At 37.4% G+C, this 15,383-nt stretch overlaps 2 protein-coding genes across 2 annotated transcripts; both read right to left on the reverse strand.

Moving 5' to 3' along the window:
* Positions 1-128: 128 nt before the first annotated feature.
* LOC125200399 (BRI1 kinase inhibitor 1-like) lies at positions 129-992 on the reverse strand. The gene has a single exon (XM_048098048.1). It carries the CDS (start codon positions 990-992, stop codon positions 129-131), a length of 864 nt encoding a protein of 287 aa, XP_047954005.1.
* A 1,029-nt stretch (positions 993-2,021) lies between these two features.
* Positions 2,022-15,312, reverse strand: LOC148932923 (amino acid transporter AVT1A-like). The gene is made up of 10 exons (XM_089065287.1): positions 15,304-15,312; positions 13,224-13,281; positions 12,896-13,110; positions 9,424-9,480; positions 9,302-9,334; positions 3,131-3,275; positions 3,011-3,054; positions 2,875-2,931; positions 2,710-2,793; positions 2,022-2,102 (listed from the first exon to the last, which is right to left on the reverse strand). Exons 1-10 carry the CDS (start codon positions 15,310-15,312, stop codon positions 2,022-2,024), a joined length of 783 nt encoding a protein of 260 aa, XP_088921413.1.
* Between the last annotated feature and the right edge of the window lie 71 nt (positions 15,313-15,383).

The following is a 15,383-nucleotide window of genomic DNA, read 5'->3' on the forward strand; positions in this document are numbered from 1 at the left end:
AATCAAATTAATCAATCCTAAAAAAAACAATAAAATTACGGCTGCGGCTTGCTTTTATCAAATTTCCTTTTTTCTATTGGTAAATAAATTTAAATTTAAAGGCCGCACGTGAGCTTTTATCAGACTTCTTAGCTCTTACAATGAGCGATCGCCGCCCGAATCGCCTCCTGCATCTCCTCCATGGTCGCATCGCTCTTCCTCGGCGGAGTCGAGGCGCCGCTCGCCGCCAGCATACCGCTGTGCCTCGGCGAGGCCCTCACCGACCACGGCACCGAAAATCGCCCCCTCATTCCGCTCTTCCTCTCACTGACCCTAACATCCCCCGCAAACGAATACGACTGCTGCCGGATAAACTCGCCGGCGATCTCCTGCCGCCGCCCTCCTGGCGTCAGAAGCGCCATCACAGATCGCGCGCATTTCTTGATCACCTCGAACCTCGATTTCCGCTTCTCCGTATTCTGACTATTCTGATCGTCGTTGCTGCTGCTGTCGCTGCTGCCGCTGTCTTCTCTCTCCTTTTTCCCAATCCCAAGGAAAGAGAAGGGTTTTGACTTTTTCTTTTTTTTCTCTTCCGCCACGTGGCGGCTTTTGATTCTGTTATTATTATTGTTATTGTTGTTGTTGTTGATGCTGTTTATCTCCTCGATTGGGGGAGTGAAGCTGCCTTGGGAGCTGGTGGAGAACCGCGGCAGCGAGGCGGGGCCGGGGAGGGAGTGGAGGGGGATGAGGTGGCCGCGGAAGAAGATCTCGCTGGCCGGAGATAGGTCGATCGCATCGGCCAACGAGGGAGGAGAGTGTTCCGTCTTGCTATCTTTTTTCGCCCGCGGGTGGAGGGTGAAGGTGAAGGAGAATTCATGCGAAGGAGACGACGAAGGCGAGGACGGCGCGGACTCAGACCCGGACAGGTTTCGGTCGAGGTGTACGCTGTGCTCTGTGGATTGTACGTTTGGTTGTGCATCACTAATCCTCATCGTTTGATCATGTTCTTCCATGATGGTTTTAAGAACAACAAAATTTCTAAGGAGTGCCAATTTTTGTGAAAGATAAAGGATAGTATACTAATTTTCATGAAATAGGGTGGATTGGGGGTGGGGATATGGGGTTGGAGGTCTTCTCTATATCGAAAATTGTGTATAAAAAGTGTAACAATATATACTTTCTCCTTCCACCAAAATATGGCGCGTTTTACCATTTTCAACTGTCCGCTAACCATAAACACATTTATTTTTTTCAACTTTTAGTAAGTTGACTTCATACTCCATAATTCATTATAGTAGTATTTTGTAATAGAAATAATATAGGATTTTCATAATCAATTAAATATTTTTATTCATCTTCTTTATAAAATTAAATTCTCATTGAATCAAAACGTGTCTTTTAAATGCGGATGGAGGGAATATATGAGATTAGTGTAATTTGGCAAGGGGGCATATGGTGGATGTATAATGGAACCAATGATATTACATGTATATTTGTTAAGATTGTGCTTTAAAATATTATCTGTTTACTTAATTTTAAATCTGATTTAGATTTTTAATATTATTTTGTGTAATTATAATAGTTATTTTTATTATCAATATATAGTAATATTAGTTAATGTTATAAACTACTAATAATTAATTAAGACAATATTAAAGTAATTTTAAAATTACAAATTGTACTTTATTAATATAAAAAATAATTATTGTTGTAATAGTGATGATTTTATAATATATTGTCTATTATCATGTTACCAATTAATGCTTTATTATTAAAATCTGAATGCAATTAATAAAACTAGGAACCGAAATAAGAATATGAATTTTTGTGTTTCCAATTACTAACTTGTAAGTACCTTAATGTAAATTTTTTAAATTATAAATCATCTTAATTATATTACTATTGTTATTTTTATCATTATCAGTGTTATGTCAATTAATTTATTATTACTATTATTATTGATAATATATTGCTATTATTATTATCTATGACAATAATAAAAAAAATAGAAACTATAAACCGTAGATATAATTGTAGCTGAGTCAATGAGTCCTCTTTCGAATGAAGAGATACGTCTCTAAAGTAGCAGCACCACTAACAGTAGTCTGTAGAGCTCCAGCAAACTGGATGAAGACGAAGGCAGAGCTTAGACAGGAAACTATGTAAGAAAGAGGGATAGAATTGTGCAATGCTACGAGTGGAGAGATATGCTTGGTGTGTGTGAAATGCATGGAATGACTTCCTATTTATAGGCACAGTCCAATGCATGTGGAGGCTGCTGGTCAACACAGACATTGTCTGTCATCATGGTTGAGCAATAATCATAGGGGGGTTACAAGTCGTTACAGGTTCAGAGCTGGAGCTAGAGGTTAAACCTGGACGGTTGTATCGGGACACGCGGTGCGTCTATTTTCATTCACGACGTGTACATCGTTACATGTCAGCCACGCTTGCTTCGTCACGTTGGCAATGTAGCTCATTGACTTGGACAAGTCAGTTGGTCTAAAAAATTAGGTTGGGCTCGAACCACGCCCAAAGACTAGCTTAAAGACCAATTATCAAGATCCAAGTCCAACGCAAATCAAGGTTGAACGTTACAAAAAGATTGGCACAACAATGCACGACTATTAGTTAGAATGATTAACTAAATACAAAGGAAAACATAAGAATAAAAAAGACTAATATGTCTGAGAATTTGGTGAATGCAAACGGCTTTCAGTACTTGTTCACAAGGTCTGACAAGGCATTATATGTCCCAATGATCCCACACACGAGGCCTATCACAGCAATGCAACTACTCATAATGATCTGTGAAGAAGAAGACTAGATCATCAACAAACAACACAACAAAAGAGAATCAAAATAATTTTAGAATTTTAGATATGCATACCTGCATTTAGTTCCCCTCTTTCCAATAATTTTCAAGAAGCATAGAGATGGCATGACCATAGCCTGAATCAAAACCCAAATATTAATAAATAAAAAACAAAAAAGGTTACGTAACCGATCAAAATGAATGTAAACTCCTTACGATGAGAACACCAAAGAGAGAGCCTATGAGAGACATCACGGTGTCTGCAAAAAAAACATCCCAATCCAAGTTTTTTCATTGAGAGAGACGCGTTTTGTGTGAAATAATCAAGGCACCTACCAAAGAAGGGGACGAGCATGGCGACAAGGATAGAAGACTGGACGAGTGATGTTCGTATAAGGAGGAAAGACATGTGAGTGTTGGATATTCTTAATGGCAGCAACTCCTCAATGGCTCTAGCCAGTGGATTCAATGTCAATGCAATCTTGTTTCTAGCTAAGGAAAATCTTGAAACATATCAACAATATGTCATGTCATGTTAGGGTAGTGATACTCTATATATTGTACAAACTCCAAACTTTTCAACGCAGTGTCAACTCAATGTTAACATAATGTCTAATACATTGTAAAATTTCAATATTTTGATTTCAACACAATGTCAACACGGTATCAACAATTGACACCATGTTGATATTGTTGGAAATAGTGTAGCCTTTACACGGGCAACTCTTGCTATTACAAAAGAACCAAAAACTAGAAGGTAAATAGAACAAAAGAAATACAATAAGAGAACAAGATGCAAACTATTGTCTTCTTTAAGTCGAGTCGAGGTAACCCTCTCTCCGCAAGACGAGATACGCCCCGGCTAGTGCTCACGGATTGGCGCAACGTCCCCAAAGATGAAACGACTTTCCTCCTACCGAGTTGAAGCACCTCAAACTCGTAGGCTCCGGCGAACTTGAATTGGAGGCGAGAACCGAACAATGTAGTGCTCCTAAGATGCGAACTAGAATGCTTGAGCTTAGAGAGAAGAGAGAATGATTGTTGGTGTTTTTTCATCTCTCAAATCCACACCTATTTATAGGATAGGAGTGGCCACACGAGAGGTCTCGGCATTAAGGCACCTCATAACCATATTGGAGGTTACATCATATGAAAGGCCAAGAGACTTGGAAAATGAAAAGCTTAAAGCTTTCCAAATTTCCTCACGTTTTTCTTACAATCCCCCACATTGGTTAGAGCGCTGCAAGCTCAAACCAACACCAGACACAAATGCATGTATGCAGACTCTTTGCTCAGTTCTCGAGAAACGATACTGTCTTTGGAAAGGTAACTTGTGGTTTTGAACCTTCCATAGTCAACACTATCGGACATACCGGCGGGCTAGTGGACACGATGCCTTGAACTATTCCTCCTTGGTGTATGCCTAGTCAATAGCATCAACATAATATTGTTTCAACTCCATCAGTTCTCACGTTTGTGTCCGTTTCGGCCATGGAACACCTCTTTGGAATTCATAAGTGACTCACACACACGAAGCGGCCCCACTTCTCACTTACATAGGTGATTCTTTCATGAGTATCCTGCCATACTTCATCTCCCTGAGATTTCAAGAATCATTAAAAGTCAAAAGACTTAACCTCTTACCACGTGCAGGTTACAGCACTCAACGCTTTCTGAAGAATGGGCAAAGATTAAAATCTTCTGAGTGTTACAACTAGATTTGTATAGCTTTGTTTCCCATTGAACCAATCCCATGGGATCTCCAATCGTATGGTTGGGTTACCACTATACTCATCTTTTAAGATGTGGTTTTCAGTCCCATTCCTTTTAGCAATTTATGCATTTGATCACGGTTTAAACCTTTTGTTAATGGATCCGCTATGTTATCCACTGACTTAACATAGTCAACTGTGATAACACCACTTGTGATCAACTGCCTTACGGTATTATGTCGTCGACGAATGTGTCGAGACTTACCATTATAGAAGCCACTGTGTGCTCTACCTATAGCTGCTTTGCTATCACAGTGTATCACTACTGTGGGCACTGGCTTCTTCCAACATGGAATACATTCTAGGAAATTTCTGAGCCACTCGGCTTCTTCCCCTGCTTTATCCAAAGCGATAAACTCAGATTCCATGGTGGAACGAGCAATACACGTCTGTTTCGTTGACTTCCACGAAACAGCACCACCCCCCACAGTGAACACATACCCACTCGTCGAAAATGAGTCTTTTGAATCAGAGATCCAATTTGCGTCACAATACCCTTCAAGTACTTGGGGATATCTTGTGTAGTGCAATCCAAAGTCAATAGTATACTTCAAGTATCTCAAAATTCTGCACAGAGCTTTCCAATGTTCCTTGCTTGGATTGCTCGTGAATCGGCTCAACTTGTTCACCGTACAAGCAAGATCTGGTCTAGTACAGTTTGTGATAAACATCAAACTTCCTATGACCTTTGCATACTCTTCTTGAGCAACAGGCTCACCCATATTCTTGCTTAGATGGACATTGAGCTCCAAAGGAGTCTTTGCTGGCTTACAATCAAACGAGTTGAATTTCTTAAGCATTTTCTCAACATAATGAGATTGCGTTAAGGCAATTCCCTCATTAGTCCTCAAAATTTTGATTCCGAGAATCACATCAGCTAGACCCATATCTTTCATATCGAAATTTCTTTTCAACATGTTTTTTGTCTCGTTGATAATGGCACTATTGCTGCCCATTATCAACATATCATCAACATAAAGACACACAATAACAAACCCGTTATCTGTGTTCTTAATGTAAACACACTTATCACACTCGTTGATAGTGAATCCATTTGTCAACATCACATTGTCAAACTTCAAGTGCCATTGCAACGGCGCTTGCTTCAATCCATAAAGAGACTTTACCAATTTGCATACCTTGCGTTCTTGCCCGGGCACAACAAACCCTTCAGGTTGCTCCATGTATATCTCTTCTTCTAAATCACCATTCAGAAACGCAGTTTTCACATCCATTTGGTGAATCTCAAGATTGTGCAACGCAGCAATCGCAAGAAGCACCCGGATGGAAGCTATTCTCGTAACAGGTGAGTAAGTATCAAAGAAGTCATGCCCTTCTTTCTGCTTGAAGCCTTTCACCACTAGGCGAGCTTTGTACTTATCTACAGTACCATCTGGTTTATGTTTCTTTTTCAGAATCCACTTGCATCCTAAGGCCTTACAACCTTCCGGCAAGTCTACTAACACCCATGTGTTATTTAGCATAATGGATTCCATTTCACTGTTGATAGCTTCTAGCCACCACACTGCGTCTGGGCCAGACAATGCTTCTGATAGTGACTTTGGTTCACCATCCAACATAAAAGTTATGAAGTCTGGACCAAAAGTCTTAGCAACTCTAACTCTTTTACCACGTCTTGGTTCTACATCCTCGGGACTTGTCCTCGTCACTTTTGGAGAATTAGAACTAGTGGTTTCATCCATCGTTCTTTCACTAGAATGATCATCTTGCTTCTTGCAAGGAAACACATTCTCAAAGAATACAGCATTCCTTGACTCAATTACTGTTCCTTCAGCTACAGCAGGTATAGCTGACTTATGAACTAAGAAGCGACATGCGCTACTGTTCAATGCATATCCAATAAAGATACAATCGACTGTTTTAGGGCCAATTGCAACTTGTTTTGGAGGCGACACTTGTACCTTTGCTAAACACCCCCACACTTTTAGGTATGTATATGAAGGTTTCTTTCCCTTCCACAATTCATAAGGAGTCACATCCCTATATTTGAGTGGAATCTTATTCAAGATGTAATTTGCGGTTAGCAAAGCTTCCCCCCACATGTTCTGGGGTAATCCTGAATTAATCAACAGAGCATTCATCATCTCTTTCAGTGTTCGATTTTTGCGTTCAGCAACACCATTCGACTGAGGAGAATATGGAGCCGTGGTTTGGTGAATTATACCACTTGCATGACATAATTCTGCAAACGGCGCCACATATTCACCACCTCTATCACTTCGAACACATTTAATTCGACAATTAAGTTGATTTTCGGCTTCATTTTTGAAGTCTTTAAACGCTTCAATTGCCTCATCTTTACTTCTTAATAAGTAAATATAACAATACCTTGTGCAATCATCAATGAATGTGATGAAATACTTTTTACCACCTCTAGTTTGCACAAATTTTAAATCACATATATCTGTATGGATCAACTCTAGAGGTTTGGTGCTCCGTTCTACCGAGCGGAACGGCAGTTTAGTCATTTTTGCTTCAACACAGACTTCACATTTCTTTTGTGAATTAAACTCATCAACTTTTAGTAAATCAAGATTTACTAATCTTTTTATAGCATTTAGATTCACATGTCCTAATCTACAATGCCATAAATCGGCGCACTCAAGCAAGTAAGACGAAGAAGCATTCTTATTATCATTCACTTGATTCGGTACACGGCCAGTGGCCATTACATTAAGTTTGAACAAGTCATTGGAAAGATAACCTTTTCCAAGGAAAGTACCAAACTTGGATAACATAAACTTGTCAGAATCAAACACTAGCTTAAAGCCATGACTAACAAGCAAACTACCAGAAACAAGATTTTTGCGGATGTCTGGGACATGCAGCACATCCTTCAGCTTCAGCTCACGACCAGATGTCATTAAGAGCTTCACTTCTCCCATCCCAACGACTTCAGACAAGTCTTGGTTTCCCATGTGGAGCTTCTTCCCTTCTACTTGCTTATAGGTCGAAAATTGGCTACGATCAGAGCACACATGCACAGTAGCTCCGGTGTCAACAAACCAAGCCTTCGGATTGTCAACATGGTTCACTTCAGAAACCACAGCAGCCAAGTCATCATCGTTGAAGTCTCTCTCGACCATGTTAGCACTCTTCTTGAATTTCATCCTTTTAGGCTTTCGGCAGTCCTTCGCCATGTGGCCCGGCTTATCACAGTTGAAGCAGTTGCCTTCAAATTTTCGGACAGCAGCTACCTTCCCCTTGCCCTTGTCACTTTCCCTTGGGCGGGGGACGCTTGGAAGATCCTCCCTTCTCCATCAGATTTGCCTTGGCATGTTCAGGCCCTCCTAACTTCTGATGGTACCGCCTATTATCCTCTTCTACACGAAGACGGACAATCAGGTCTTCTGGCTTCATCTCCTTTCTCTTGTGCTTTAGATAGTTCTTGAAATCTGTCCAGCACGGAGGAAGCTTCTCGATCATTGATGCAACAACAAACTGGTCTGGCAAGGCCATCCCTTCAACGTGGACATCATGGATAATGATTTACAATTCTTCAGCTTGCTCTACCACAGAGCGAGAGTCCACCATCATGTAGTCCAGAAATTTTGCGAATACAAATTTCTTTGTACCGGCGTCCTCGATGCGATACTTCTTGTCAAGAGCCTCCCACAAAGCTTTGGAGGTCTTAGCCCCGGCAAAGATGGAATAGAGACTATCCCCCAAGCCGTTCAAGATATAGTTCTTGCACAAGAAATCTCCTTGATGCCAAACATCATAGGCAGCCCGGACATTAAAGTCCGTCTCCTCCTCCGGTACAGTTGGAGCATCCTCCTTGAGGAAATTAGCAACACCCAACGTAGTTAGGTAAAACAGCATCTTTTGTTGCCAACGCTTGAAATCCAAGCCCTTAAATTTTTCAGGCTTGTCAGCTTGAGCCATGACCCTTGAGGTCGAAACAGGTGCCATCGTTGAGGTATTAGCGGATGCAGAAGACGATCCAATGTTGTTGTTTCCGTTCCCTCCAGCTTCGGTCGACATGATTTCGGCAAGAGTACACTATCTCGTCTTGCGAATGTTGGAAATAGTGTAGCCTTTACACGGGCAACTCTTGCTATTACAAAAGAACCAAAAACTAGAAGGTAAATAGAACAAAAGAAATACAATAAGAGAACAAGATGCAAACTATTGTCTTCTTTAAGTCGAGTCGAGGTAACCCTCTCTCCGCAAGACGAGATACGCCCCGGCTAGTGCTCACGGATTGGCGCAACGTCCCCAAAGATGAAACGACTTTCCTCCTACCGAGTTGAAGCACCTCAAACTCGTAGGCTCCGGCGAACTTGAATTGGAGGCGAGAACCGAGCAATGTAGTGCTCCTAAGATGCGAACTAGAATGCTTGAGCTTAGAGAGAAGAGAGAATGATTGTTGGTGTTTTTTCATCTCTCAAATCCACACCTATTTATAGGATAGGAGTGGCCACACGAGAGGTCTCGGCATTAAGGCACCTCATAACCATATTGGAGGTTACATCATATGAAAGGCCAAGAGACTTGGAAAATGAAAAGCTTAAAGCTTTCCAAAATTTCCTCACGTTTTTCTTACAGATATTTTCTATTGATATTATTTCGTCATCTGTTGACAATTTCTAATAGTCCAGATCATAGTTTAAAGTTTATACAATATATAAAGTTTGCATTTGATTACATCCTTGTCATTTTATACTCCTATAATATAGAATTATACTCCGATGATATAGAAAAAGTATGTTACTAGTAAAGGATATTTGGAGAATGGATTGATAACCTGTTGAAAAGAAGCATGGAAATGTTCAAATATTTACTATATCACTAACATCAAAACATGCCTAATGGTGAGGTGAAGAAGCGTGTTACCGTTGTCCACAAAGCTATTTTGTAGCTGAGTTTGTGCTGGGGTAGATTCAAAGTGATCTGTGTAACGCCCCGAACTCTTTAAGATGGGGATGCTACTAAAATACTAAAATTCTAATAATAAATTGGTTACTTTTATTTTAAAGACTTAAAACGTTTAATATGTGAATAAAAAAATGAAACAATTTAACGAATTGAAAAGAGAAAACATCATTTACATTTTACTTTAGAACAACTAATTAATCTTCTATTTTTAAACATAAAACCAAAACAAACCATCTTATAAAAGCTGTCAAACTTATTACTCATATGACCTACTGAAATCATATTGGTGGAAGTTCTCACAAAGAAACTGAATCACAGAGATAACGATTTGACCAAAGTCATTGAGAAAAGAGGCAAAATTCTAGATTGAAATTCGAAACTGTGGAAAAAAGGCTGGGTTGATCAAAAGATAAGTGCAAACTCATCAGAAAAGATAAATGTCAACCACTATGTTTCCAATAATAACATAAGAACAGATACTTAAGAAACTTGATAGTTCTTAAGAATAAAATCTGGGCATCTATTGTAACGCCCCACTTTTTCAAACCCTAATTTTTGGGTTATAAAATTTTTGCATTAAATGCCTTAAATGCTATGATATGTGAATTATTTGATGAGTAATTAATTGCATAGTGTCTTTGTGACCTAATTGCGTATGAGAATTGAGATTGAGTTGAATAGTCAACTCGTTGAAATGTTGACGTGGCTATTGAATAGTCAAAGATGGGAAAAATATGACGTGGCCGTTGAAAGGTCAATGCGTTGAGAAAAAGAAGAGAAAGTGAAGAAATGATTGATTGGGTGTGAATATTTGATGCGGAGAAATATAATTGTGGGTGAATTATTTTCCTAAGGGATGAGTGAGAATTAAATAGGAGCATTATTTAAATGTGTGGAATTTTCGGCCATTATTGTTATTTGGAGAAGAAATCCTATTTTTCTTGGATTTAATTATTTGTTTGGGAGAATTATCCAAATTAAATCCAAAGTCCAATTATTCCTAATTATTTCATAATTTTCGGCCCCCATGAATTATTCTTCATGAGATTTTCGAAATCTCATATTATTGGGAAAAAGGAATTGTTATTATATTTTGATCCCTTATTTATACTCTTCCATGAATAAATATAAATATGCTAAAATATCCTAGCATATCTTGCCAAATCTAAGGAGATCTTACCATATCCTAATTAAATTAAGATTAATATTAAATCCTTTTGGAGGAATTGATTTTACACGCCACTTTCCATTTAATTGGGGAAGAATATTATTATTTTTCTTGCTCCGTGATATATTATTCTACTCCGTGAAATATTTGAATTTAAATTATAGGCTAATTAAATAGCCTATAATTTTCGAAATCCTCATGCTTCTCAACCAAATTAACGCCAATCTCTACTATATCTCTACCAAATCTTCCAAATCTTGATTTATTTAATTATTGGATATTATTATTTGGCACTCTATAAATATGAGAGAGAGATCAAACCCTAGCACACAAAACCGGCGCCCCACTTCTCCCAAAAATTTCGAAACTTCTCTCCCCACTCTCTCCAAAATTTCTTCAAGTTTTCTTCAAGATTTCTTCATCAATTGAGAAGAATTCAAGTTGGAGTTCAAGATTTTATTGAAGAATCAAGGCTATAACTTGTTTCTACCGATTATTCTTTTGGAAAAGGTACTTTAATCTTTGATCTCCTCTTCTTCTACCGATTAATCGGTGTTCTTGAGTCCACATGCATTTAGATTGAGTGAAGGGGAAATAAATTGATGAATTTTGGGATGCATGGATGTGTGTGTGTGTGGCCGTGTATGCGTGTGCGTGCACGCCTCGGGAGGCGTGCACATGTGTTGTGATCGTGTGCGTGTGTTGTGTGGGTGGAACACTCATGCGTAACACGATTTAATGGTGAATTTGGAGTTGTTAATTGAATAAAAATGATATGCTAATCATACCTTGATTTTGGATGATGATATTAAAGATTTATCGATGGGAAAAAGGGAAACATGGGAACATGCATGATTTTGAAATCAATGATTTGAAACTGATTTGTGATACGCCTAATTTAAAGGTGATACTTCGCGCTCTCAGCGTGATAAACGAGGAGAAGAGAATACTATCAAGCTAAGCCGACGAGGTGGGCTTTCTTTTAAAATAAGGACATTGTCCTAAACTGATATTGATGAGAATGAGATATGTGTTATCATGCCTTGATTTGTTTTGTCGTGCCTATCCCTCGTGGCTATGCCACTATTGATTTAATCGAATTCGGATCCTTGTAGAGCCGCAAACTCTACTTGGGTTAGTGTACACCAATGTTAGACCGAGCGCTGGCGTACGGGTCGGCCGGTCTAGTGACCTGGATTGCGGCCGCATTCCTTGTCATGTAGAATGAGGATATGGTAAACGTCAATGTGAAAAATGGTTGCGCGACCGTGATATTTGATAAAGAAAATATTTTGGTGCCTCGGGTCTTTCTAAAGTTAAAACCCCGATGGACACTTGAGAATGGCATGATAATAACTATATTTGTGATAAAACTGTTTTCGGCAATGAGCCCACTAAGTATGATTATAGTACTCAGCCCTGCATATGTTTTCCCTATGTGCAGGTTGAGTGGTGGCGAGCGGGGGGCGGTGTTGAGTAGAAAATAATATCATGATCTGTTGGAATTTTAAGTGTCGTTGTGTCTCCATACATAGCCTCACTTCTCTCTTGATCGCTTCCGCTATATTATGAAACTTGTGATCTTTGGTTGGGTTGAATACTTTTAAATTCGTGGGAATATTTTGGATATGGAATCGTTGAGAATATTTTGGGAAACCTTGATAAGCATTTATTGTGATAACCTTTTGTTGGATTTCATTGCTAAGGCATTATTTCTTTTCATATTTAGTTGTTCATTTAATGCTTTGGATAAATCCCTTTTTAAATGGAACCCTAGCCTATGAACTTTGATGCATTTAAGTCCGCCTAGTTAACGATCGCCGCATTTATTATACCCTAGATGGGCGGGTCGTTACATCTATAGAAACAAGATTTGGTTGCGAAACTCATTTTAGAATCAAAGAATAGAACTTTAGAGTAAAGTTTTCAATTGTTAACAAATACACAGTTTCAGCAGTGGGTTTCGAGGCTTATTTGACAGACCAAAAGAGTTCGTTTTCAGACTCATTGACTCCTTCCAGAACTGCGCTCTCTATCGAGCTTTAATTCATTTTTGTTTTACATGAATCCTTGACTTACCCTTGTATCTTGTGACACTCTTGAATGAGTATAGTGTTCTGGAAGCTGCCTTTATATGAGCAATTATTTGATCTTCACAATATTGCATTTAGAGTTTACATTACTGCATGTTTCGTGCCACGTGGCAGTACGAGATTGGATGTACGTTATAACTCTAATTAAGGATGCGCCCTAGCAACTTACTGCTACGAAGAGGTGGCCCCATCTCCCGAAGGCGGCATATCCCATATCAGGAAAGGTGAGTATACCATGAGCACTTTCGAAGCAATGCTTCATGAGAATTGCGGTGTAGCAGCAGATGAAGGGGAAGAGGACGGGGACGAAGAGGCTGGCCCAGCCGCCTACTTTGACCGTGTAAGGCGTCGAGAGCAGTCCTACTCCAGCCATCACATTTATACCTAAGAATTAAGATCATTCACAAATAGGTTTGAACATTTTGTTGAAAAACGCATGTATACTATTTTAATCAAATAGTAAAAGAAATTTTATTAGGGTTTAGAAACTTACTCACCATTAAATATGGTTTGAACAAGGGTGCATCCACGGCCGAGAGGGACTTCATTTGTGGCCTGTTTATTAGAGAGAAGAAAGGTGGGCGAAGTAAAGAAGACTGTATATAGGATTGTTTAATATTTTTGGGTTTGCATGTCTTTTCTAATATATTATTTAATTTGATTTCCAATCGCAAATATTTGATGGAATTCTAAATAGGATGTGATTTTTCATGTAATACAGGTACTAATTGATACGAGCACTTTTTTTACTAATTAATTAATTAGTTATTAATTAAGCATTTATTAACTGGAAAAGAAACGTTTTCTCTCGTGCCGAAAAGTAAATGTGTCATATTTATCGGGACAAAGAGACAACCTTAAGTCCGCCGATTTTGTCATTTTCAACCGCCCATCAACAAAATGTTTAATTAATTTCTTTTACTACTTTTGTAATTTAGTCTGAATTCCACTAATTTTTTCTCACTTGTATTTTATTAAAACTAAGTATATAAAGATAGTTGCGCCAGTGCGCTAATTAATTTATAGTAATAACGAATAACTTTCAATTCTGTGTATTAAAAGTATCAATACAAAGACATAATTATATCAATACAACATGTAAATTTAAATATCAACACAAAAACATAAGTTTATCAACACAAGAACATTAATAAAATTTATGCATTTGTGTTAATATTTTTAACATACAAAATTGATATTAGTTATTATTTACTAGTATTAGTTATTACTTTAAATTAGTTAGTATTTGATCACATACCTCACTTTCCATTATATTTTTCATTCACTTTTTATTATATATTTCTTAAGTTTATATTTTTTAAAATCCATGTCAAATTAAATTGAGCCTAATATTCGTATATATTGCATTAAATAAATAAATCGTCTTTACAAAGTTTTAACGTTTCAAATTTGTGTCAATTTAATTTCCTTTGGGAAAGATATATTCACATCCCATTTCATTATTTAAATACAAGACGTCAAATCCTCAATCCATCTTTTTACGAAAATTCCTTTCTTGGGCCAAATGATATTTACTCGTTTCGTTGTTACAATTTTCTCGCTTTTACTCTTTTCAAAATGTAGTACTATAAAAAATAGTCACTACTAAAGTCTTATTATCATATTTGATGAAATAAACTTAGTCCCATGATCACTAATAACTGTAATTGAATAAAAAATAGTTTAATCGTTTTTTTAGCCAGTAAAAGATCAGTTACATACTGAGACTTTTTAATATCGAGTTAATTAAGTTTGGATAACGGATTAATTAATTAAATACACGTGGGCACAATTAAATCTACTAAATCAATGCATCGACTAGTAAACAAATATTGTTTTTATGGTGTACATATTTTCCTAAACCATAAAAATAAATATTTCAAAAAAACTGCACACGTCGAATTTATTTTCAACGATTTACATATATGTGGGGACTATTAAATTTTCAGAATTTCCACATTGCAAATGGTAATACTACTATCATGTAGGCCACATTTGAAATGTTAATTTCAAACAAAACGTACGACGCCATTCATAATATATTTCGTTACGTGTAAGATTCATTTATTTTTTTGTCATGATGAATTATGTTTGACTAATTAGATCGATATTTTGATACTATCATTCAACATTTTCGACACGTAGCTCTTTTTCTAGTCTTTAAATATTGGATTTTAAGGGTTTTTTTGGCATGAAGACTAGATTTTATGAACTAACCTATTGTATTCTCATTTATAATTTTCATGCACAATTTCTCATCTCATGAAATATACTAGAGGGAAAAAAATTCAATAAGAGTTTAACCTAGCATATTTTACTTCAAATAATAGTAGTAATATTCATGATAACAACAACAATAACAATAATATTAGTAGTATATTTTTTAATTTTCATAGTTTTATTCTGTATATAACTAATGCCACTAGAAAACTATATAGATCTATGCATATTGGTACATGTGTATTGATTATAATCTAAAGATTTAATATGTAAATCAAAGGGTGAATTTTTAACAATAACTTTAATGCATAATGGTTACCGTTTTATTTTTCATTTTTAAAGAAGTATAATAAGTACCTTGCACATTTTGTGCTTGTGTTAACCATCCATTCATCACACCACCACTCTTCCCTAATAAGAATCTTACAAAACAAAAT

This window comes from Salvia hispanica, chromosome 2 (assembly GCF_029641045.1).
Source record: "Salvia hispanica isolate PSC_SH4W2 chromosome 2, Shi_PSC_v1, whole genome shotgun sequence".
NCBI classification, from domain to species: Eukaryota; Viridiplantae; Streptophyta; class Magnoliopsida; order Lamiales; family Lamiaceae; genus Salvia; species Salvia hispanica.